Source organism: Emys orbicularis, chromosome 9, assembly GCF_028017835.1.
Source record: "Emys orbicularis isolate rEmyOrb1 chromosome 9, rEmyOrb1.hap1, whole genome shotgun sequence".
Taxonomy (NCBI): Eukaryota; Metazoa; Chordata; order Testudines; family Emydidae; genus Emys; species Emys orbicularis.
The window spans coordinates 18,972,227-18,999,267 of NC_088691.1; the positions used below are offsets into that span (position 1 = coordinate 18,972,227).

The 27,041-nt window shown below is 43.5% G+C and overlaps 1 protein-coding gene across 1 annotated transcript in view; it reads right to left on the reverse strand.

Annotated features, from left to right (window-relative positions):
* The window catches only part of CAPN6 (calpain 6), a 68,210-nt gene that overhangs the window by 20,368 nt on the left and 20,801 nt on the right, over window positions 1-27,041 (reverse strand). Inside the window, exons 3-6 of the mRNA XM_065410907.1 lie at window positions 6,697-6,828; window positions 5,806-6,014; window positions 4,724-4,916; window positions 852-1,045 (exon numbers count right to left, since the gene is read on the reverse strand). Of these exons, the coding sequence (XP_065266979.1) occupies window positions 852-1,045; window positions 4,724-4,916; window positions 5,806-6,014; window positions 6,697-6,828 (728 nt within the window). The remainder of the gene's footprint in view (window positions 1-851; window positions 1,046-4,723; window positions 4,917-5,805; window positions 6,015-6,696; window positions 6,829-27,041) is intronic.

The following is a 27,041-nucleotide window of genomic DNA, read 5'->3' on the forward strand; positions in this document are numbered from 1 at the left end:
GTTGGTACACTGTCATTAAGGAGCATGATATTATTAAGTGTTAAAAGCATTGATTAAATGCCCTAGAAATGGCCAACTGAAATGTAATGTATTATTTATTTCTGGTAATGTTTAAGGCCTCAGGTCATGGAACAAACCCAGCAGAACCAGTCACTCTGCTCCTCCTTAACTCGCTGGAAGGGTCTCTGCAGAACCCATGACCCATGTGATGATCCATTACAAAGTCATTTCAAAAATAATACAATTTGCACTTTGACGGCACATTTCATCAGCACCTCAAGATAGACTAAGAGGGAGCATTTTTCAGATGGGAAAGTGAGCCACAGAAAGGCTCAGTGGCTTGCCAGGATCATCCAGGGGGTCTGTGATGCAGTTGAGAATGGACCTCCTGTCCTTGACTCATCAACCTTAGGCTTTAACCACAGAATGCTGCAAGAGGCATGCTGCAGTCCAGAATGTAAAGTAAGCCACATCTCCCTCATTGCAGCAGGATGTGGTATCCCATTTGTTCGTAGGCTGCTACGCTTGGGAAGAGATGTCAGAACACTTCCACCGTCAATGAGGCTCTTGCCTGGTGGAATGACATTGCATTTCATAGAGACACAAGTTGGGTGAGGTTGTATCTTTTATTGGACCAGCTTCTGTTGGTGGAAGGGACAAGCTTCCAAGCTCCACAGAGCTCTTCGTCGGGTCTGGGGAAGGAAGCTCGAAAACGACTTACCTTGTCTCTTGTATCCTGGGACAAACACTGCAAACAACATTGTGTTTCTTAGCATTTAATCACACATCTAACTTCCAGCAGCCACAAATGACAGCTGAATTATTGTGACACAGAAGCCCGCAGGACGTACTGGTCACTCCATGCACCGTTCCACTCCTTCTTTCCCCACGGATTCCTCATTCTGATCATGAAGAGCTTTTCTGACTTAAAAGAGAACAGGAGCCTCTCTCCGAGGCGCACCTTCTGAATTGCCGTCACCGAGTAGGCATGGCCTATGATCAGACCCATCTTTGTCTCCACCTCGGTGTCATTGGGGGATGAAGTCTGCAGCACACAAAAAAAATCCCACAAGGAACTAATATGAACTTCAAAATCAATAAGGGCGCCTAGCGCATACACAGTCAAGAGGTTTATTTTTTTACATACAACTATGGGTTCCCTTGTAGAAATATAATAACAGAGGAATTGCCATAATGGATCAAAGCCAACATCCCTCTAGCTCAGTATCAGGCAGCCTAAAGATCCAGGGGACTAGAATCCTGATCTGGGGAGGTTGGGGCAGCTGATGTTCTCACATCACTACCAGGAGGCCATACAAAGTGAAATCCAGAGAGTACTGTGGAGATTAGGCACCGCAGCATGTACTGCCCAAAGAATCCAGAGAGACAGCACCCTGTGGCCTTCTGATTGGCCCATGCTCACTATTTAACCCTGGAGGGTGGCCCAGGAAGCTGTCTGGGCAACCAGGTAGGTTTCTGGCTTGCTGTGATGCCAGACCTCAGCTTACTTATTGATCTCCAGTCTCTGACCCCAGCCGGACCCTGACTCTTGCCTAGTAACTACCTCGACTCTGACCCTGGTCTGACTCTGACCCTGGTCCTCACCCATTGATCCCAGTTCTAGTGATTATGCTGGTCCCTGTGTGCTGACTACTGCAGTGTGACAGTCTGTGCCTCTCTTGTGTATGCTGATACTATCAGATTAGTTTCCTCTGGGGACCTTAAATCAGATTTGAACTCAGGTCTCCAGATGTGACAGGTTGGTAGTGTGTTACCCTGGTGTACTGCCTGGCCTGATCAACTACTGATCTAAGAATGTTTGACAAATGTTTCTCCTGCACTTGGATTTCTATTTTATGCAGATGGGGCTAATTCAAAGCTCATTGAAGCCCATGGAAAAGAGACTCCTGTTTAATAAATGGGTTTTGGATCAGGCCCTTATATTGTTTTTCTTTCACGTTGGGCCCGGTCCTGCAGGCCTTACATACTCTCTACACAACCAACACTCCCATAGGAGCGGCAGGAATGAGTTGTTAGGGTTTGGCTCATTGCATTTCTCAGTTCTCTGCATGGAACAGAATGACCAAAATCAAATCTCAGTGACGATACAAGCCTTTGTTCTGGTGGGAGAAGTGGGATGGACTACAGCGCTGATAGTGATGTGTGACCATGCCAGACATTCTTATCCATTTTAAATCAGCTGGAAGATTTGAGCAGCTTGGTATATAAATTAGTAAAAAAAAGAAGCAACAGAGCAACTTCTCACCACCTCTAACTATCAGATCAGGTCTGAGTGATGAGCTTGAAATTGCAGGACTAATGCCAAGACCACAGTGTATTTCAGCGACAACAGTTCACAAAGAATCAGTTCATATGTTATATTGAGAGCCACTGACGTTTCCCAGGGCTTTCTCTCCCCTGCCTCCAATCTAACACTTTCTTTCATTTGTACTCTTCACAAATAAGAGCACAAGTTTCCATGACAGCAAAGGAGTCTATAACCATTCCTGCTTGTTAAACTGTAGAACCAGAAGAATCTCCATTAGCGACTGCACTCTTCTTTTCAGCAGGATGGCACCTGGCTTTTTCACTTTCTATTTAAGTTTTTTCCCCCCTTTTAAATAAGAAATTTAAACTGCCTTCTGTTTGAACTGCCAAATGTACAAGCCCTGGGATGTTCTATAAACAAAGGAGCATGTTGGGTCATTTCTAAATTGGGATGTAAGCCACTTAAGTATTAAATATTCTGCAGTTAGCAAGCACTGTGGTGTGTATAACACACTTAACGGAGCCGAGAAGTAAAATGCTAGTGAGGCAGTTTTATACACCATGATAAATCAATAAATATAGTGCCTGCATAACAATGTTGAGAAGCATTTGTATTTTATTTGATTAATTCAAAGGGCAGAAATATAATTCCAGGGGAGAATGGAAAGCAATAGCAAGTGCTTAATTTTATTCCAACCAGCTAAAGTTTTACCTTTTCCCCAAGCTCTTGTTATTAAATAAACAGCCTCAGCATTTTTTAGTGATAATTTCAATCACCTCCCTGGTATTTCTCTCCACTACCATCACATTACCAAACAGGATGCCATCCTGAGGCTTTGGGGGAAGTTAGTGATAGAGCTTGTCAGAATTTTTTTTTAATTTTGAGTTTCTGTCAAAAAAAACAACAACAACTCCCCAAATATTTGGATTCTGAAGTGCAACTGCAGTGCCTCATGGGAGTTGTAGTTTGGGAGCCGCATGCTCCCATGCTCCATTCTGTAGGCTGGGAGTCCAATCAGGGAGCCATCTCCCAGGCACCATGCTCTCCCCTCTTGGTGAAGGGAGGCAGTGCATTGAAGCAGTGGATGCCCAGTCGTAGTTAGAGCGATGATTCTTTGGGGGACCTCCACATTTAGTTGACTTGCTTTGCAATCATGGGAGAATCTTTCGGTTACCACCAACTTTCTGCTGCAGAAATGGGGCAGCGCTGATTGTTCTGGGATCGGCACTCAAGTGCCAATGTTTATACATTCATATTTTCATGGAACAATTTCCAAACGAAGCAGGTAGTTGGGAACTCATATTGCAGACTATAAGTTCTAACCAGTTAATCGCCACAGGACTTCTACGGGGGAGGTAAGTGGTATAATTTCCATTTTACAAAGAGGGAAATGAAGTTGAGAGGTTAAGTGACTTGACTAAGCCCATAGAGGTTAGCCTTGACATTTATAGGTCTCCAGAATTGAAAGGAGAGGGTAGTGCAGCCAGGAGCTTCATAGAACCTTAATGCTGCCCCGTTTGATCTTATGGAATTATCCCCTCTCCCTTTTTTCCCCAGGGCTCCTGTCCAGAAAATAACTAAACACAGTTTCTAAATAATTTAAAAATAAATTCACAGAAAATCCTAAAATGCATGGGGACCAGTTTGTTTTCCCTTCACTTGTGATGTCATCTTCATTTAAGGTGGGATTTTCAATGGCTTTCAGCATTGGCCTAACCCTGCTTCCACTGAGCATGGGTTCTGGGGGAGCAGAGGTAGGCCAGTGACCAGTACTTTTCACAACCCTGCTGGTAGCTCCTTGGGGCAGGGAGCATGTCTCTTTGCTGTCTTGTAAAGCATCTAGCCTACTTTGGGTGCTTTGTAAATATGTATAGGACAATCTTAGCCAGCAAGTATTCACAGTATTTTTATTTGACCAGAAGCTTTAGTGAAAAACAAGAAGCCCATGTTCCTGCTCTGAACGGCTGGATGAGCTCACCACTTCACTCAGCTCCGGTACTACATTGACACAAAGATGGCCACGTCACCACCGGCAGGAAGAAGAATTGGTAGCTCAGTGCTTGGAAAAGTGATTTTGTAAACAGGTTTCAGCAAGAAGTTAAATGTCTTAAGGGGACATGGTACCACCTGCCTTGGTTGGAAGTCAGGATATTCTAAATTTGTTCATCTCTGCTCAAGTTACACACTGGGTACCTCTCTTCATTCAGAAAGGAGAGAACTTCACATCCATGTTAAGGTCAATGGCGGGGCACGTGACTGTGGTTTCCTGAATTATAGCTGGTGGCTTAGGGAATTGTTCTTGGCTGACAGCATTGCCAAGTCATTAGCTTTCTAAAAACAGCCTTCTCAAAATCCAAATTAAGGATATACTGAATATATTTATGCTAAAATCGTTTTTCCAGGCAAGAAAACTCATCAGAATAAATCATTGTATATCAAAGTCTGCACACATACCGCGATGGAACAGCTGATTAACCCGCCTCTTTTATGTACTTTCAGCAAGTCTTCAAACAGCTTCATTTGCTCAGAAATATTCTCACAATATTTGCCCTTTACCAGGTCAATGGATTCTGCCACTGCTCCAGTGAAATCGACAATTGCATCTGCAGCAGTGCCTCCATCCAGGGCTTCATAAGACTCAGCCAGCCTAGAGGTAAGATGGAACAAATTGACTCACCTTATGGCTGTTAAAACCAAGACAAATGGGATTATTTCTGTGTAATATTTGAGACCACCCAGAAAAAGGATCACAAGTGTGTCTGAACAGCAGGGAACTGTGAAGAAAGCTTTGTTACACTGCTATGCAATAGACTTGAGAGCGTCCCTAAGATTCCTGCTCTCTGAATTGCTAGAATTAGATGTAATGAAGAGGAAACATGCTTTTTGTAAGAAGCATGGGAAGGGGATCACTGCCTTAGGAGCACCTCCTGGCTACAGCTGGTCAGAATTTTTTTGTCACAATGGTTTTCTGTGTGAAAATGCTGTTTTGATTTTTTCCCCAAATTGTATCAATTTCAACAAAAAATGTGGATTTTTTTTAATGTTGCCACGTCCAATTTTCATATTTTCAGAATAAAAAGTTTTGATTCTTCGTTTCAAAGCAACTTTTCATTTCGAAATGTAAAAAAAAATATGCAAAAAGATCAATCAAAAGGAAACACTTTGAATTTATTAAAATGAAATGTTTTGACTGACCTGAAATGATTTTTTTCCAGAATTTTGTTTTGAAAATTTTTTTTTTTTAAAAAATTGAAATGTTGGTTTTTTGTCCAGAATTGGGATGATTTTTTAAAAAGTTTGAAATGTTTCACAATAATGAAAAGTCTGATTTTGACCAGCTCTGCTCCTGGTAGTGGATTAACGAAGGGTCCTGGAGGCAGTCTCAAAGCTACATATTCTCCAAGAGCAGCACCAATTGGGAAGTAACATGGGGAAATATGATAGGGGTAAGAGAGGAAATCAGTAGCATCTGAAATGATAGGGTGAATTTTTATGTGTAGCTGAAATCACTTAAAGGACATTGAGCTAATTCATACTTTGCATAAGCTTTCTCCAGTAGTGCGCTCCAGAATTCATTCTCCACGTTGGAATGGCAGTAGATCAGCTCCCCATTAATTGTTGGCAATCTATCATCTATGACAACATCAGTCCACTGTCCAAAATACCAGAACTGGAAGTGAAAAATCCCAGCATATTTCTGGGGTCTCTTTGAATCCCATTCTTGTTCCTTAAAGCTTGGAATCACCTGAGAAATGAAGAGAAGCACAGTTCACCAAACACGAGTGAGACCTAATCAGGGGGTGGCTTGAGCTGGTTCCTTGGCAGACACCACAAAGAACACTGCTCTGGCAGCCCAGTCAGCCTCTGAAGATCTTAAGCTGAAATCAGTAGAATTGCACCCTCCTACACCAGTAGTGAATTTGGTCCCAAAGTACCTAAAGTCCCATTTTGTGCAATCCATGCGGAGAATGAAAACCTACCCTGGGGGAGGCTATATGGCACTGGGGTGATATTTGCAGTGACTGATAGACGCATCACAGTGCAGGTGCCCCCTGGTTCTGCTACATCCTCTGCCTGATACCAATGAGGATATGGGGGAATCCGCTTAGTAGAGAGTTGCTTTCTTGTCCTCCAGGCAAGACACATAATAACAAGCCATGGGAGCAGCAACTGGTGAGAGGGACGGCATATAAAAATGAGCAGCTAATGAAAATTTGGACCTCAAATGCCTGCTACTCCCCAGCTGTATATTCTTCCTGAAGGGAAGGGAGAGGAGGTGTGGATCACTGGTTATGCTAAATTATCACTGACAGGAAGGAAAACGAGCAGGTTTTGCACTGACAGCTGTCCCACCCCACTGCAGGACACCTCGGCTCTCCTTTGGGGACAGGCTTTATGTCAAGCACCAAGCATATTGGGTCACATACGTTTCGCCAGAGATTCTCCCGAAGAGCCAAGCAGGAGCAAGCCGCCACAAACCAGCAGTTCCCCAGCTTCCCTTGGTGCAAGTCATGGGCGCTGATTCCATTCACAAACAGGTGTGGGTCTTCACAGAGCTCCTTACAGAACAAAAGAGAAGTGACTGGTACGCTTGGGAGCAAAAGTATTTAAGAGCCCAGTGGGAAGTTAGAAATGGAACTGACAGGACTAAGAGCTGGTCTACACAGGGACATTCAGGAAAGCTAAGGCAAATCAATGAAAGGTGTGATGTTAATGCACATTAGACCCCCATGTGGATGATCTGATTTAGGAGTAAAATGGTTTAGTTTGCTGTAGCATGGAGGATTAAGCGACCGTACACTAAGGCCATTTTAGTCCTGAATGAGAGCATCCACGTGAGGGTTCGATGTGCTTTACATTACGTGCATTAACTTCACACCTTTCATTGATTCACCTTTACATGGGAGACTCTGGAAAGTTAAGGTGAATCAATGAAAGGTGTGAAGTTAATGCACGTAATGTAAAGCACATCGAACCCTCACGTGGATGCTCTCATTCAGGACTAAAATGGCCTTAGTGTACGGTCGCTTAATCCTCCATGCTACAGCAAACTAAACCATTTTACTCCTAAATCAGATCATCCACATGGGGGTCTAATGTGCATTAACATCACACCTTTCATTGATTCGCCTTAGCTTTCCAGAGTCTCCCATGTAGACTGCCCCTGAGCTGCACTGAAATTGCAGGAGTAGGCCGGAGAGGGACAATTCTAGTTCTCCAGGGTTCCACAGAACCCTCTAGCAGTGCAGCATTAGCATTAACGGGCATCAGTCGCACCATGGCTGCTTGTGGAAGCTGTGCCTTATACACAGGAACCTTTTCAGGGGTGACATATACATCGTAATTACAGCCAAGGGTTGGATGGAGCAGTTCTCAGTCACACATCACAGCAACACTTCTCTGATGGCCTCAACCAGTCTGCAGCATTTAAGCTTTTATTTTTTTTTTTATGTTCAAACTTGGAAGCTTAAAGTTAGGCACTGAAATCCATAGGTAGGGATGGGTCTTGCAAAAAGATCAGCTTGGGATGGCCCCTGTGCCATGCGAATCCACTTCCTAGTTCCATTCACCTAAATAAGTGGCTTGATTTTAATAAGTGCTGAGCATCTACAGCTCTCCCTGAAGTCAAAAAGGAACACAGGTACCCTGCCTCTCTGAATGTCAGGACATACAGTTAGGTGCCTACATATGGATTTAATTGCCTAATTTAGGCACCCATATTTGAACATTTTTGCCTGAGTTTCTAGCTCATCATACAGTATGAATGGATGTACAGAATGATGGAGGGTAACATCTGACAGTGCATTTTGAGGAAAGACATGAATGAGAGGGGAGTGATCACTCAGCACCCATGAGCAGGGAACTTGCTGCAAAGACAAGATTGGGAGAAAGAAAAGAAGGGAGGGGTAGGCTTGGGCAGAGCAAAGGGATCAAAAGAGGAAGTGGCTAGAAAGGATTGCCCCTTATACTGGAATGCTATAATCTTACTGCTTCTGTCATGGCTTCCATCATGGCTGATACATCAGGGTTTGAACCGGGGACCTCCAGAGGTGAAACCATGAGCCTTGTTGTCCGCATTGGCTTTAATTTGCCTCCCCCAAAGGTTTTCCAAAGTTATTTAGACACCTAACTGCCAGTGAAATTAATGGGCAACTAAAAGCCTTTGAGGATTTAGCCCTATGGCTCTAAGCGTGTAGCTGCAAGTATTCAACAAGCACAGGGGGCTGAAAGAACACAGCTTTTTGAGAGTGCTGGCTTTGTTAGCATTACTGACCACTCATCTCGCGCTCCTCAGGAAAGTAGCGCTTCTGAAATCATACCGTATCGACATGCGGTGCTCAGTAATTGGGGTCTATGCAACTCCAGTCCCACATTCCCAGAGATAACACAGCTAGCAGCACCTTGGAAGTTTGGTGTGCTTGTAACCTGAAATTCACACTTCAGTACCAGCTGAACTGCATTCTAGAGACAGCAAGTGAAGTGGGGGGCAGAGAGGGATGGCAGTAAGAGTTGAAATGGTGGCACGACAGGGGCAGAGGTGGTAGCAAGGACGAGTGTGGGAGATGGAGTGTGTAGCGATGGAGGGATGGATTCTTTTTAAAAAAGGACATTGGGCTTGGGTTGTTTTTTTTTATCCCAATACTATTTTACTCATTTAACAGCATTTCTTGGGAGAACTGTTGAGCATTGGGAGACACAGGCAATTGATCATTATTCAGTGCTTTATTATTCTTCTGTCAGTAATTCTTACAAGTAGACTTCATGTATTAAAAATTTTACAAGAAACTTTGAATAATGTGAGTTTCAAGAGAAAGTACATGGAAAATCTGGTATTGCTGGTGTCAGCTATGCACACCAGATTACTTACCTGCACGATTGACAGATTCATTATATTTAGCCGGAATGTACAGGAGCTTTAGCACAGGAACTGAGGGCAGGAACTTCAGCTTCTTGTTACGATTTAGACCACCTAAAGATCTGGCCTTTTCTTTGCAATGGTGGTAAACATTCCAAACCCAACGAGGATAAATCTCTAGATTATCTTTTGCTGGACTTCTAAGTAACACGGTCAGTAATATTTTCTAGTTTGTTTTTCCTGTTGAAATGTTGTCATTGGCATAATTAACATGGGGTGGATTTGTTCTCAGGAACAAAATAATCCAAACATTTTTGTTGTTGTCTCTTTAGGAAGCCAAAAAAATATATTTTTGAAAGAAATTAAGCACACCCATATTTAACATGTCCAAACAGGAAATTAATCTTATTTGTTCTCCTTGCCAAAAATAGCCATATTAAACTATTGAGGGGATTGTTACATAGACATTTGTCAAGTGTCTCATATAGGCTTATGTAGAGACCCAAAGAGGTTGTGTCAAAATGCCAAGCATGTGGATATGATTAGAGGGAACTGACCACTATGACCCAAAGTAAACACTGGGCTGAAGAGCTGATCAGCACTGCTTCCTTGTTTTTTTAAGAGCCTGCTTGACACATTTTTACCTCCTAAAATATTTAGCATGTTTAGAATATTTGAAGCTAAACAATAAGCAAAAGCAAATGATGTGATGTATATTTTATTTATTATTAATCACAGACATTGGAATAGCACCCACGACCATAGTATCTTGGTTTAGATTAGGCAAACAAATAACTCCTATGTTTCAGAGTGGTAGCCGTGTTAGTCTGTATCAGCAAAAAGAACGAGGAGTACTTGTGGCACCTTAGAGACTAACACATTTATTTGAGCATAAGCTTTCGTGGGCTAAAACCCACTTCATCGGATGCATGCAGTGGAAATTACAGTAGGAAGATATATATACACATAGGACATGAAAAATGGGTGTTTTCAGTTAATCAGTGTAATCAGTTAAGGTGGGCTATTATCAGCAGGAGAAAAAAACTTTTGTAGTGATATACTGTTTCCTTTTTTTCATTGTTTTTTAGTCTATCAGGAGGAATTGATAGTGTAGGAAACCATTGCTCCATCTAATCCAGATCTCCTTTAAGAGAGTCAGATAGCTATATTGCAACTATCATGATCATCAGGCTTTTGATAATGCTGTTTCTATGGCTCCCAGGGTCCTCTTCTGATCCCATACCTGTTATTTAGGTGCAAATCCACTGAAATCAGTGGAAATACACTGGTATAAAACTGGTGCAGGTGAGATCAGAATCTGGGCCAAAATATTGGCAGGAAACCCTCTTCTATATATGATGCTCTGTTTGTCCCTTTATTGTTCTTCTCAGTCAATTTGTAACCTCATTGCTGTAAATAATACAGGAAGAAAATATTTGGGTATTTTGCTTATATGTTCAGAGAATTCTGCCTTAGAAAACTCAGTTCTCCCAGTTGTTCTTCAGTTACACATATCTGCATTATATGTAGAATTATAATTGCCAACTGTATAGAGTCTGAATGGAGTCTGAAAAGGAGGCAAGAGGTTATAGCTGCTTGAGAGTCCACTGAAAATGATGATGTCCTTATTTTCATACAAGACTTTTATTCAGGTAATTGGATTCTGCTTGTGCCATTTCCTATTCTTATAACTCTGAGTGATATATCTGTAATTTAATGTCACTCGCACACGGATACTGTGAGAAAGAAAGTGGCTCACTGAACCCCTTTGTCCTACTTTAATTGGTATGGCCCTTTCTGAAAGCTGGCGAGCTGTGAAACGGTGAAGATAATAAATGAACTGGCTAGTAAGCAAGTTCACAGAATACTGAGCAGGTCAACATGGTAGAGCTCATTACTGTACCTGACACACAACACAAACTACAATTTTAGCTGGTATATATAGGTTTTCTTCTGCTTGGGATCCACAAACTGTAGGCTGGGACTTCACAAGCTGCTGGGAAAGGGTTTGAGTAGTAGGGGAGTTGGATTTTGTATGTGGATTGGGTGTTTTTTTTCCCTGAGGAAAACATTTCTTGAGAAATCCCAGATTTTTCAAAACCCAAGATATAACTGGTAAAAGGTCAACGATGTAGTAATTTGACTCTGGGTCATCAAATGGTTAGTACATCTCCCTGTAATGGAATTCTTCAAAGACGATGAAGGACTGATATTACTTGTGGCGAAAATCACAATAGAGAATTAGACACCATTGGGAGACTAATTCCAGTCTAGAAGGTTGTTTGCAAAATGTGTAATTAATTGCGAATGGGCAGGTAGAGGGGACAATCTGTTATCCTCTGGCAGTGGTTCGGGTGGTTCACACTACTAGAAGTAACGGACTTTAGAGGAGCTTAGCTTAAGTAAATGGCTCCTTTTATCTGTAAAAATGTGTCTTGGTCTAAACCAGGGGTCGGTAACCTCTGGCATGCGGCTCGCCAGGGTAAGCACTCTGGCAGGCGGGCCAGTTTGTTTACCTGCCGCGTCCGAAGGTTCGGCCAACCGCGGATCCCACTGGCCGCGGTTCACCATCCCAGGCCAATGGGGGCAGCGGGAAGCCGCGGCTAGCACATCCCTCGGCCCGCGCCGCTTCCCGCCGCCCCCATTGGCCTGGAGTGGTGAACTGCGGCCAGTAGGACCCGCGATCGGCTGAACCTGTAGACTCAGCAGGTAAACAAACCGGCCCGGCCCAGCCCGCCAGGGTGCTTACCCTGGCGAGCCGCGTGCCAGAGGTTGCTGACCCCTGGTCTAAACATTACCAGCAGCCATAAAGTAACATTATGACCTTGGCTTTAGTTGGGGACAAAGAGCTTAGTTAGACTTGGAAGGATTAGATTTTTATCAGTGGATGTTGGTAAACATCAATTTCGACATACATGCGCTAACTGACAGAAAATTTTTTCCATCGATGAAAAGCAAAGTTTACAGATAGACAAAGTAAGAAAAACACTGCTTGAAAACTTATTAGAGTTTGATTTCAGGATATTTAGTGTGTCTATTCTGACATGTGATAGCGACAATTTATGTTTTAAGGTTATAAAGTGTTAACTTTTTGAATCTCATCATCTCCTATCATTAAAAAATTATTGTCTGACTCCCCCCATTCTGACACCCCCATATCCCACAACTGCAAACATTTAAATAGATAATTGATAAAAAGGCTTACGAAGAGATGTTGATATTATCCATCAAAATGATCAAAAATTGAATTCTGCCAAGCCTAAGATTAATGAATTCACTACAATGTTCACAGCAGTGCCATTGAAACTACACTGTAAAGCATTCTGAGAGGCTACAGAGACCTGGGGCTGGGCAGGACCTGATCTTTGAGGAAGTGCTTCAGAGCTGGCAATCTTGGGGCTGAAGAGAGGGTGGTAGAGTGGGTGGAAATGGATAAGGGGGAGTGATTCAGGGAGAGGAAAAAAGAAAAAGCAAGTGCAGTGACTGAAGCTGGGATTTTCAGAAGAAGCCAGGTGCTCAACTCTCACTGAATTCCAGTAGGGTTTGGGCGTGTAACTCCCTAAGCATCCTTTGGAAATCCCAGCCTTAAAGGTCTAAAATCTTTGTCTGCTCATAAGACAGCTGGGATCTGTGGCCTACCCTGGGTCCATGAGTTCTGCATGGTGTGTGCAGTACCTGCCCCAGGCAGTTCATTTTACATAAGGCAGGGGGAGTCAGAGACAATGCTCAGCACAGATCTGCATCATGCTCTCCTCCAAGCCCCTCTTCACACTGGGCCTACTTCAATGGGCACTGAGGTGTGGTGGCAGCTGTGGTAATTCCTCCTTCCTGCTATTGAGTGCAGATGGGAAAGTTCACCCTCGGCTATAGCTTACCCACTGGTTAAGAAGCAACAACATCAAAAAGGAGGCAGGGGGGAGAACACAGTTGCTGGGCTGTTTGTGTGGTTTGAGAGGTAGGGGAGACTGTTTGTCCCATAATAGCTCCCAGCTGTGCTGGCACATTTACAAGTCCTCCTCCATTTTGGGCTGGGTCTCAAGGCAATGACATTTAATATAAAAAAAATCAGTTTAACTGTGCCAGGCGCTCAAACATTCACAAAAAGCCTTTTTAAATGTTATGTTTGAGATGGCTCTTTGTACAGTATGCAGCCTGGCTGCCATGCCTATGGAATGAATAAAGAGAAGTCTTAATAATCACATGCAATCGGTCTTGCTATTAGCTTGTAATTGCCTTGAGAATGTAAAATGACTAGTGAGTTACAGGAAAGGTTAGTGCGCTCTGATGGACCTTCATTCGGGATTTAGGACCCAGTCATAATCTCATTTACCCCTGTGTAAATCAGGAAGTAACTACTGAAATCAGTGGTGTTTCCCCAATGTAAGATCCGGATCTAGTTCTCATTCTGCTGTTTATACACTGGCCAATTTCTATCCTCCCTTCACCCCGGCCCCCTTGATCCCATCCATAACTAGAGCAGGGCATGGGCCACTACTTTTAAAAACAGAAACCCAACTATAAGTACGCAAGCTAATCCAAGGAGAAGAAGAGCATGCCAGTTTTTGCGTTGTTGATCATACGTCCGGCACTGCACTTTAGGAGCCTGCATTATTTGGAGATTAAGCAACACTTTTTTTGCCTCATATAAATCACTCTGCAAAGCTAAATGCATCACGAACATTTTTATATAAATCTTTTTTTGTTTCTATTTTGGGGGCTAACAGTGACTAAAGCTGCATAAGGCCCACCAGCCTGAGCATCACACAGGCTCCACAACACATATTTTGGCGGGGTTTCTAAATCAGTGTTTAGGGGGAAAAAAGATGCTGTGAAATGTGGTGTGGTTTTTTGTCTGGCACCATTTTCCTCCTGATCCTTAGAGCTCTGGTGCAGTTCTCATCGAGAGCGCTGACATTTGCTGGAAAGATTACAGCTGATTTTCTGAAAGGCTGACCTCCCATTGAACCTCACCAATAAGCAATGAGGTAGTTACGGTTCTGAGAACCTTCTGGCATGTAGACCTGGAAAAAGACCAACGAGATTCTCTAGCCTCCAGCCCCCTTCTAGAAAGATACTGCATTCTAGACCCCTGACCCCAAGCACTGTGCTACTTATATTATTTTAGGCCACAGTGATTTGGATCACTACTGTGAAATATTGTGATAGTTCAAGTATTCATTAGATAAAGGCTGCCCTTATGAGGAGTAAAGTACTGACTTGCTGTGGCCTTTAGTTCTTTCTGTCTTCTTCCTTCAGAGGAAGAAAGTTTTCTAGTATATGTATTACAATTTTTCTAGCGTTTCTAGTAGACTGACACGTAAAGATGATACTCTTAGTGTGCTAGCTATTCCTCCATTAGACCCTTGTTAACTAATTTTCAGACCACCACATATCCAGAGCAGTGACCTGCCAGGTAGCCATCCCAATATCCTTCAATCAAGAAAGAAGATATAACCATGACCTAGTGAACTGCAATCCATCCAAAGTAGGGCTGGTCAAAAAATTTCCACAGAACAGTTTTTTGATGGAAAATTGGGTTTTTGACAAAATGATATTTTTCACAGAAAGTGGTTGTTTTGCACCCAAAAATTTGGACTTTTTGTTGAAAAACTGAACATCTGAAAACTTCTAGCCAAAACCAAAAAAGATTTTGATGTGGAAATAGTGTCTCATGGGAGTTGTAGTTCTGGTGCCTCATGCCCCCATTCTCCTCTATCGGCCAGGTTCCCCAGCCAGACTACATCTCCCAAATGCACCATGGCCAGGGCCTCTCATGATAAACCACTGCGGCTCAGCAAGAGTGGGAGACCTTTGTACATCATGGGAGATGTAGCCAGCCTAGGGAAGAGAATAGGGGCATGAGGAATCCAAACTACAACTCCCTTGAGTCACCATGACACAATTTTCAAATCAAAATGTTCTGTTTGAAACTGGAAGTTTTGGGCCCACAATTCTTGGGTTTTAGAAGACTAGTTCAACTTTTAATTTTGGGACAAAAAGTCAACATTTTCCCACATTAAAACAGACCGTTTTCTGACTGGCTCTCATCCAACATCTTCTCTTCTAAAATGCTGTTTCTATGGGGTTTCAGAAAGGTATGGCTCTGTCAAAAAGCAAGTATCATCTTGGACACTACACACTTCGGGGGCTGGATGGATGGTGGAGCCCTTATTCAGCCTGGTGAGCACTTATCATGCAAGCAGTGAAATCAATGGGACTCTGTGAATAACTTCTCACCAACAGGAATAAAGAGGTTCACCATCTGACCCCGGGTAGTTAATGAATTGAATACATTATGGCATATATTATTTCAGTGCACTGATTAAATAGCAGAATCTTTGAAGATGAAAATGGCATGCAGAAAATTTGGAGGCCCCATCATCTCTTCTGGAGCACTCAAATCTTAAAATTTCGAGAACAACCCAAAAATGTGTCTGGAATGCATGCAAATGCAGAGAGAGAGAGAAATTCTGTGCATCTTCTAATGAGTCTCAGGTCTTCAAATCTGAGCAACTTTAAGTTGGATCCTCAAGTGGTGTAAATTTGCAAAGCTCCCAATTAAATCAATGGCTATAATGAGATTTATATCAGCTGAGGACCTGACTCCTACATAAAAGGACTGAAAGCTACGTAACAGGTCAGACTTCCCTAGATCAGACACTGGCTCTAAATCCAGTCCTAGTTAGCCAAAACAGAAGGCCATCAATCTAGCAGTTCTGGATTTCCGAAAACGTACTTTGCAACCAAATTCTTGGACTGGTTTCATAAGATGGGAGAAAAAACAAACAAACAAACAAATAAAAAAAAGTGGAAGTCGTCTTGCACAATTCTTCATAACAGTGAGATATTCAGCACCATCCTAGTATGGAATAAATATTTCCCAGGTTTAGCTGTCTGAACTCTTGTCTCATTGGCTGAGGAATTAGCTATTCCACCCTTATGTCAAAAAGCACCATATTGGCCTATGGGCTTGGTTTCTCCAGGTTTTGTCCAGTCTGACATTTTGAAAGGTCTCAGGGGGTCGGCATCGGGACACAGCCTGGTGGCTGTGTTCATGGCCAGCATGGGAATCAGCTGTTTACAAGAGGAAAGTTAGGTGGATTTTAGTGAACTCTGATTTTTGCTAGTGTAGTTGTACCCGGGATGGCCAGTGCCTGGCAGGAATAGTGTCAAGTCTTCTCAGAGACATTCTCAGGGTGGAAAGTGATGGTTTGTGTTTGCTGAAAGCTCATGTTGCCCCTGCCCACGCCACCCCCCGTGAAGGTGAGTGATGCTATGGGCACAAGAGAGGCTCACCGTGCCTGATGTTACATATGATTGCAAATGCTGCCAGATTTGATGAGATTACAAGATGCGTCCTTTTTCTCCTTTCCCCTTCCTTATGACACAAATTAATGACAACACATGGCACACATAGTGCAATTAAAAAGCACAGAGCAAAAATTGCTTCCCCACCTCTGTAAAGGAGCCCTCTTCCACAAGAAAGCCCTGAAAGTTCTGCTTTCCCCATCCTGCTTCCAGCGGGATTTTGTTTCAGTCTAGACAGTAATATTTATTACGTGCAGTATTTATCCCTCATGCTTTCCTTGAGGATATAAAATCCTTCATGCTCTTCTCCAGAGATTGGTTTTCCCTACCCACTTCAAATTATATCAGACACCTTTACCAGACACCTGCAGCTGTCCCCCCTAACTTCGCTTGCATAACTAAAGCTGTCCTTTTTTTTTTTTTTTTTTTTTTTGAGCCACAGAGCATAAGTAGTCAGTCTAGGTTTCTGGCTGAATTCTAAACGAGTCCATGCTGTTTCATTGCTCTAGACAGTATTCTTGCTTCACATCACAAGGATTAAAAGGTTACAAGTTCTCCCCTGACATCCCCACCAAGAAACCTTAAAACACAAAAGCTTGTTAAGTGTAGTTCAGTGTTGTAGAATACCTTTAACATTACATTTTGAAACCAAGTCAGGTAAACTGTTTAACATATGCAAAGGTAGCTGAGGCTGGATGGGTCAAGTTAAATCTCCATTTATATTATTTACAAAATAAGTTTGTACCAGATAATACAGGTTGGCTCTTTTGGGGCTTGATCCAAAATCAGTTGAAGTCAATGGAGTCTTTCCATTAAAGTCTCCCATTGATTTCAATGGGCTGTGAATCAGACCCTTAAATTTTGGTCTGGACATTCATCCTGGGAAAGGTTATAATGTAGAAACAAGGGTAATAGTTTCTGCTATTAATCATCGATACACCAGATACATGATAGGGAATTGTAATCAGTGCTGCTGGACCATCAGAACCCACAACAGTAGCTCAAGGCTACAGCCATCCTGGGAATCCATTGTCCGGTCCTCATTTATCTAGGGTAGGTCTTTGTGTTGTGATTGACTCATGTCATTCATTGCCCCAGCATGGGCTTAAGTTGCCGCCATGAGAATGAAGAACTACAGCATTATCTAGTCCCTTCTGACTGCAAATAAATATTAAAACAGCACAGTATTACGGTGTGAGGATAAACACTTTGAACCATGTAAGCGTTGTTTCTGAGGCTACTGTAGCTGTTTTACAACTAGGGAGCATAACTGATAGAAAAATGTTGCTAAGGAACAATTACAAATATTGCAGTGGAGAACAGACAGAATCAAATCAGTGTGACACGTGTATGTCAGACAATCTGTGCAACCGACTAGACCAGTTTAAGGAATCCCACTGCTTGCTTTCCTAAGGGTCTGAATACTCAGCTATAAAAATGTAACATCAGTAACATGCATCCTCTTTAACTCTGGTTCTGGTACCAGAAGCTTATGACTCAGCTGATCAAATATCACTGTGGCTAATCTGTTATAAACAGAGAGAAACTACCAATGATGTCTCTGTGCTTCATTCACTCTTTGGAAATCAACAGCAGCTTGTATTTCTATGACAATCTTTAAAACTGTGCTCAGGATGCTGTTCATTTAACCACAAAGAAATTATCAGCACCTGGGAAGAGTTTCTTAGGCTCTAAGTGATGAATTGGAGCAAGCTTCTCTGACTGCAACAGACAGTAGATTTCAAAGCCAGAATAAAAGGTAAATTGTGATTTCCTCATCAGCCAGCCAATCAGCATGCAGTTTTCTCTCACCTTGAGAACCACTCTGATTTTGCCTAAAGTATTGTCTCAAGGTTTAATGACGTGGTATGCAAAACCCAAGGCTGATCAGCAAACCATTAACCTCCCTGGTCATTGCCAGAGTTGCTATTCACGTGCGCTCTCCCTCCTTTTACCTTCCTTTCCCCATCCTCATCTCTCACACGGTCTCACATGTTTCACTCTTGCCCTCCCTGCCAATCGCTGTTGTCATTTTACCGAGTTCCTGAAAGCGCAAGCGAAAGAAAGAAAAGGACACAAAGGCCTGATCCTGAGAGGTGCTGAATACCCATTTCTCCCACTGGTAGTAGGAGGAGTTGTGGGTAAGCAACTTCTTTTCAGAATCAGGCCCCAGCTGTGCAATGACCTTTCCACAGCAAGTCGGTGCCAGTATCAAGAGAAACGCGACTTGACATCCTGAGGTGCTCATTCTTCAGATTTATTATTTCACTCCTGGAGGTTTCTTTTTACTTTGATGCCAACTGCAAGTGACTGAAACCCCATGACTACTGTCATGCCCCAGGAACGTTTTCCATTTAGATCTGGAAGCAGAGAGTAAAGTGGATACAATCAGACGTAAATATTGACTGAAACCTTTGCTTTATTGGGAATAATAAGCCCATGAACAGCCTTGTCGGAATGTTTACTTGCTCATGATTTTATCTCGGTTGAAGTTTAGTCAGTTTTATCTGTATGGTTGAATTGTGAGGTTCCTAGAAGAGCTTTCATTGCAGAGATATGCCATAAAAATAAGTTGTTTATTATGTATATGATGCTGTACGTTCACATGGTGCAACTATTGGATCTATTTAGTCTAATATTTTCCCAGTGGGATGTAAATAAGAGACCTCTGAGTTTAGGGCTTATAATTCCTTTGGGAAAAACTCCACCAGTAGGTCTACTCTACAGCACCGAGATTAGGAAAGAACAGCACCACTCAGCCGTCAGAAAACAGATAGAGACTATAATAAATGATAGGAACAAAATTATTTTATCAAGAAACTTCAAGTTAAAAATACCAGAATGTTCAGAAGTTTAAATAAACTCGATACAGTGATCAGGATGCATATTAGACTCACACTGTGGGTAATGATTCATCAGGAATAACTTGAACTCTGATTAGATGCAATGTTTCAACCCCTTTGTTCATGTAAGTTACGTCTCCAACTAAGGGTCATACAGCACATATAGGTGATACAGACGAGTGTCAAGTTGTCCACTTGGAGAACCAGTAGTTTAGTAGGAAGTGACCAGGATGACAGCAATGACCGGTATGTGTTTCAGTAATATCAGTACTATGCTTAGTAAGAAGAAATTAGCCTTCTGGCTGCTGGTAAAGGCAGCGTGTTATTTCAAATTTAGTGGATTTACAGCTAGAGAAATTTTGAAAGTCTACAATACAGGGACAGCTCCTGCCGACATTACATGAATATGCCTATTGATGTCAGTGGGATTACTCACAGGATTCGGCACATAATTTCCCAGAAGAGAACATAATTCCCTGGAGTCACAATTTTGGAATGGAACCTTCTCTATGTTTCTGATTCTAGGTCAGATCCTCCAAAAACAGGTGTGAACAAATTTCTCTGTTCAGTTCCGATATGGCTAAAATATCACAACATTTCTCTCCAAGATGGTGGAGTTTTGGTGAGAATTTTTAACCTTGCAAAATTCCCCCCAGTGAAGATGACAGAAATCTGCAAAGATATCCTGTGATCTCCCCCATTTGGAGCTGAAATCTTACTAGAGGAGCTCATAAATTTTTGACATCACAAACTCAGCCCAGACCTGGAGTCCAATACTGCCTCCTCATCCCGTCTCTAATTGCTATGGAAACAGTTCAGGGTCATGATAAAATTCCCTTCTTGTCATATGCAATTTCTTAATTACATGCAGAAAGAACCAACCATTCCAGTCAACTGAAGTCTTAAAACATTATCAACCCACAAAGGACCCTGAAATCATTGTTGATAGTACATGGGACCAACAATTGGATCACTCTTCTCCATCACATAGGTCACTTCCTAGAAAAATTAGTCATTTTTAGCCTGACCCTCACACAATTCAATCACTTTCTGAAGCAGATCTTAGCCAGTTTATTCATTTGGAGCCCCACTGCCAAAGGAATGTCAGTAGAAAACCTGAGAAAACAGCAACACAAATGTCTTTACTCTCACGAAGCAGAAAATGTCTGTTTTTATTAATGTTGTGGTTTGCTAAATGTTCTGTTCTCTTGTACAATATAAGTACATCCAGTGCCATTATTTTCAAATAAAGGACACATTTTGCAACTCAAAGTCTGCAAAAGTAATTTAGTGTGCAATCCACAAGCATCCACACATCTGCCATGCAGACTACCCCATGAGTGTACATTGTCTCTAAACTATAGAGTGAAAACTAAGAGCTAGATAGTCAACTGTAGACCAGTGTAGCTCTATTAGAGCCAATGCAGTTATGCTGATATACACCAGCTGAGGATCTAACCCCAAACACCAGTATTTATTCTTCTAAGAGGTGATGGGCAAACTTGTGCTTAATTTCTAATCTGCTTGAACAGCATAGGTTCAAAATGCACTTAAAGTCAGAAGAGAAAGCCCCATGAAATGGAGGGTGAAAAATGTCAGGTGTTGGGTGACAATGTGGATTTTACATTTTTTTCCTCTTACTGAATGTCAGGCAACAGCTATTTGACACATCAAATCATGTGACCATATCCTTAATCTAGAGATCTATCATGTAGAAACAAGATTGAGACAACCACCATGTTTGAAATGTTCCCTTTTTGGGAGGAGAGATGGTGGGAGAGAGAGAAGCTTGTGATTTACATACAGAGGAGGATGGGCCAGGGAATCAGGGATGGAGTGGTGAGTATAGCTTACGACAGAGACCAGAGAGTCCAAGATTTGGGCATTCTTTACCTGGGATGAGGGAGGCATTGCGAGATTGTGGTAAATGCACAGAATGGACGAAAGAGGCTATCTGCAGCCCTGGGCCATGCACAAGAAGTACAGCAAAATGGACATACCTCACAAGCACTCAGAAAGAGATGTATTTATCCCTGCACCTATCTGAGCGCCCTACCCTACCCTCCACTCCACCCAGGGAGGAGGGTCATCAGTTGAGATGCCAAGAGGTGCATGCACCTGTGGTAAAGTCGCAGCAGTCAGAGGAGCAGCAATAATCGAGGCCCAATCCCCAAACAATTATCGCTGTGTCTAATGGGTAGCCAAAGCATCACCAACCGCGCCCTTATTCCCTGCACACAGTCACAGGAATGAAGGTTTAAATAAAGTCTCAGACAGCAGCATTATTATTAATTATTTGTACTACAGTAGTGTGTACAGGCCCCAACTGAGATCGGGGTCCCAAGGTGCTAGGCACTGTACGTACACACTTAAGAGATGGTCTCTGCACTGAAGAACTTACTTACAGTCTAAATAGGAACACCAGATAAAACTGCCTTCTGTACTGCAGGCTACCACAAATGTTGCAGAGAAAAAAGCAACCAGTTGAGCTAGGCCATATGTTTAATATATAAAATAAAACTGATGGAAACTGTAGTGCACAGGAATTGGGTAGTATCCCTTTAAATAGTCTGTGAGCCCTCTAGTGGCACTCTCTGTGTTCTAGGTTTTAGAATCCAACCTGAGCAGAATGAGTATACGTAGCTAGGCCTTACACATTGTACATATGTAGTAAACATGGTTATTTAGACCGTACTGTGCCTGAAATAATAAAAGAATCATTCTTTTTGCTATTATTGTTGTGTTAAGGGGAAAAGACACTACAGAAACCGAAAGGGAACAAGGGGCTGCTCCTACTCTCTCACCTGACGGTGGTTTTTTTTTTTTTTTAAATGTATAAAGGAGAGGCTGAACACAGCTGCTATTGAGCTACATAAAATCTAGACATGGGGTGCGACAAGGTGCCTTTGGAATCATAGCTTACAGGAACAGGAAATATTTTACACTTTCCAAGTGGTGTTAGCTCAGTCGTGTCTCCTCAACTGAAATTCCTGCTCTGCTTCGAGGGCTGCATGGACAATAAAACAACAGTGCAAACCACACAGTTACCACGCAGAACAGCATGCAACAGACAAGTCTCCCCAGGCCAAAACACTCAATGAAGGAGCCTCAACACCGCAACGCTACATTAATAAAAATAGCAGAATACAATGAGTTGAGTCAAATCATCACATCGGGCACACGGCTAACAACCTGTGTAGCCACTTGAACTCCTCACTGTTTCCCTGCTGCTGTCGTGCTCACTTGGGTCTTGTCTGAAATTAGATCATAAGCTCTTCAAATCGGGAACCAGGTTTCCTATCTGTACGATGCCCAGCAAAATGGGACTCTAATCATGTTGGCGCCTTTGGGCACTACCACAATATAAAAACATAAAACTGGCTTCAACATAGGAAAAAAGGGATATAAAACTAACAATGTGGAAAGCTCTAAAGATTCAGAGCTCACTCTGGATACGTCTCCAACAGGTTGGATGCTTATCTGACTATCCAGACCAGTGGCTATTCTAACCCCTCTTTCACAAAAGGGGCCTGTAGCAGACTCGCCTAGGACAAACCTTCCTCTCACACAGACATAAGTGATCAAGTCAAGATGGTTTGGGCTGACCTACCGCACCAATACAGAGTAGGCTCAGGGATCTTGAGGAAATGTCATGTGATTTCTACCAAGTGACAATACTCAACTACCTTAGCTTGAAACTCAAATATGCATAATGAAAAAAAAACTTTGCTGACATGCAGAAAATGTGGAATAAAGTTTGTTCTCAACTTTCATTACATTTTTGCTGCCGTGAATCCTTTTAACTGGAACCGGCATTTTCACAGATGCCCCCACAACTCAAAGGGAGCAAATTAGTAGTGTTTTAAAGCTTTGCAATGAATAGGTAATAAAGCTCTGAGAGATGCCACATAAAGGAAACTCACTTGTGTTAAACAAGCTTTTAAGAGGCTCTGCTATCTGCAAAGGACAGAAAAGACTTCCAGTTAGCTAGAAAAACATGTGGCTTTATTTGTTTAATTTATAAATTGAATTACCCTAGAAGGAAATATGCATTTAAATCACAGGAAAAACAGTATGAAAACTTGAACTAGTTTTGCAAGCCTAGAAAATAATGGCTCACAAACCCTCAAACTTCAGAGCTTTCCCCCATGCCCCTTACACTTCTAAATATGGAAGTAAACTCAAGAATGGCACAAAACTCAGATGTGCAATGCATTCCTTCCAATTCATTTCTAGAGGGCACGGCAACTTTTGGTGAAGTGTCAACAGAACAATGCTTTTTTCCTTCCAAACAACATATTCATCCTACAACTTTCCTTGAATGAAGCCAGACGTTTAGGGCTCAGTCCTTAGTTGGAGTCAACATAGCAGTCAACAGAGAAATATTGAGTTATACCAGCTGAGGATCTTGCCCTCAATTTTTTAGTCTTACAGCATTTGTGTTGAGCCTAATAGCTACATCATCCTCATCAGGTCCTTGTAGGGTGACCAGACAGCAAATGTGAAAAATCAGGATGGGGATGAGGGGGTAATAGGAGCCTATATAAGAAAAAGACCCAAAAATCAGGACTGTCCGTATAAAATCAGGCCATCTGGTCATCCTTGCCTCAGGACAAACTGAAGCTGACTCTGTGAGAAACTGTTTTTAATTTAAGAGAGATTACAAAGTTAAACAAAACTTGATATTTTAAACTTTTCATTTAAGGAAACATTCAGAAACCTGAAAGTCTAGTGTTTATTTTCTAGAGGTGACGCTGAGGTCTTTTCTTCTAGCTTTTTTCTTCAGAGACTACCAAAACCAAAACAAACAAACAGACAAAAAAAAAAAAAAAAAAAAAAAAAAGTGTTTCCATCCCGTCTGTAGGAGGGGAACATAAATTGGCAAAACTGCCAAAACAGATGATGAGAAAATATTGGCATCTGAAGCGCTGTCTGCTTGGCGAGCGTGTGTGTAATTTACAAATGTTTGCCTGTCATTTCATCCCTGAACAATTTTAATGCATCGTACTGCTGACAAGGTTGCCATTTCCAAAATAGTGTCCTTGCTTCAAGTGTAAATAAATTTAAACACCCCATGAAAGGTTCCTGAATATAGCAACAGAGAAGTAAAGAATGGACAGTGGTAATGCAAGTTTTCCCAGCACTGCCCCGTATCTTGGCAGTGAGAGGTAGGATGGAATTGTAGCTCAGGAAATGGACTAGAACTTGGAACATCCCAGCTCTGTGACAGACGTCCTCTGCAAGCTTGGGTAATTACAGTTCTCTACCTTACAGGAGCTTGTGAGTGCTCAGCTACCATGCTATTGGCAGCCATATAAATACATAGAGGGATGGATGTTGAGGGACCATCTCTAAGGAAACAAAAGCAGCTCATTTTTCTTGCTCATTCAGTCTTTGGTCTCTCTGGTGAGGCTACCAACAAGGGTGCCAGCAATATTGGGGAGTTTTTGTGAGGGGGACACCAATCCACTAGAAACTGGGTTGAGACCTCAAGTTCTTTTCAGACAGGGTCTCCAAAACCATCAGACAATAACATACAACTTAAGCGTGAGGCATCAGCATAGAGGTGGATGGCTCTATAGCCCATGTAAATCCCATCTGCTGCATTTGCTCTTTTTTTTTTTCCAGGGAAAATAAAAAGAACAAAGCAAAATGTAAGAGGGAATTGTCGCCCCATTCCAGTAACATTTTATAGATGTATGAATTCTAGGAAAAAGCACGTCGAAATGTCATTAAAGAGTTAAGGATAGAATAGTTTGTTTAAAAAAAAAAAAATTATCTACCATTTGGTCCAAACACAAAATTGAAACATGTGGAAGAAATCTTCATAAAGCCTGTCACGCCCATGCTGCCAAGAGGGACGGGACTCAAGGGGCAGAATCCTGGCTGCAGGGCCGGCTCCAGGGACCGGACGAGAAAGCACGTGCCTGGCGCGGCACATTGTAAGGGGCGGCATTCTGGCCAATTTTGGGCCGGCCAGCCCAGCCCTGCAGGGGCACGAACTAGCGATTCCCGCCGCTCACTGTGCCGCTGGGCTCCCCGGGACGCGCCACTCCCCGCCGCCTGCACTGGCCTCCACCTCCGGCGCCGCTCTGAGCCCAGCCCGGCTGAGCCGCCTTTAAAGGAGTGGGTGAACCAGCACCTCCTGCAGACCCCGGGGGCTCCGCCTGCCCGGCCGGGAGAGGCACCCCAAGGCTGGAGGGCTGCCCACGGGTGGAGGGAGCGGGCGGGTGCCATCCTTCACCCCCCTGCAAGCCGCCTTGACCGCCCTCCACACGCTCCCTGCGGCTGCTGTTTTTGGGGGTTTTTTTGCTTCGGCAGTCCGGCCGCCTTTTTTTTTTTTTTTTTTTTTTTTTTTTTGCCTGGGGTGGCAAAAAAGCTAGAGCCGGCCCTGCCTGGCTGCAATGGATAGGGTTACCATCCGTCCGGGTTTCCCCGGACATGTCCGGCTTTTTCAGCTTTAAATGGCCGTCCGGGGGGGATTTCTAATCAAGTAGAAATGTCCGGGATTTCCCCCTTCCCCTCATGCAGAGTGCGGCGCGGCTGATTGGACGCCTGGCCTGATTGAAAGCCGCTGGCAGCCACTGGGGCCTCTAGCAGCCAGAGTCCCTCCCCCGCAGAGCAGCGCGGCAGTGTTTGAGTCCACGTGGAGCCCGCAGCTCTCCCTCTGCTGGGTGAGCGGGGAGGGGGGGGCAGGGCAGGCGGGGGCGTGTAGAGGCTGCAGGGCGAGGAGGAGCAGGGGCATAGAAGCTGCAGGGGCAGGGCAGGCGGGGGGTGCAGAGGCTGCAGGGCGAGTGGGGAGCTGGGGGCACAGAGGCTGCAGGGGCAGGGGGCTGCAGGGCGCAGAGGCTGCAGGGCGAGGAGGAGCAGGGCAGGCAGGGGCATAGAGGCTGCAGGGGCAGGGGGGCACAGAGGCTGCAGAGGCAGGGGCTGCAGGGCGAGTGGGGAGCAGGGAAGCACTTAGCAACCCCCAACAAGATCAGAGCGGGAGGGAGGAGGGGGAATGCGGGGTGCTCAGAGGAGGGGGCAGAGTTGGGGCAGGGACTTTGGGGAAGGGGTTGGAATGGGGGTGGAGAAGGGGCGGGGTTGGGGCAGGGCCAGGGGTGGAGAAGGGGCGGAGTTGGGTCAGGGCCGGGGGCGGGACCGGGGCCCCGTGGAGTGTCCTTTTTTTAAATGTTTGAATATGGTAACCCTAGCAATGGAGAACCTCCCATGGATTTAGATGGGGGCCAGGATTTGACTCAAAGTGCTTTATTGATAATGTAACGCACACGCCGGGTCTCCCTTTTCCTTTCCTGGAGTGGTGTACTAATTTAGCTGAGCTCACTAATCCCTCCTGTTCGATTTCTACCTTTTTTAAAATAACATTCCCTGTGCAATTTAGGAGAACAAGCTGAAGCTATTTCAACACCTATTTGCACTGCCCACGTCTTTGGAGGCAAAACCTGAACATCTGAATTCTTTGCTAAGGGACAGGAATGAAAAAGGAAATCCTTTAAACCAAACAGCCCAGGAGTATGGCACTGAACAGCGCAGAGTTCCCAAGAACTATGCTCTCCACAAGTGTGTATGTGCGGGGCCATTTACATTGTTCATTCCTCTTTTCTGTGTTAGGGAGGATGACAGGGAGGCCTATCCAGTGCAAGGTTTGGCATATTACTACTATCAGACATAAGTGTCTTCTAATTCAACACATGACAGGAGCTGCATGACTGGAAATTGGGAAGCCAGTTCTAATGAGCCGGGAGCAGAGCTCCCACATGCA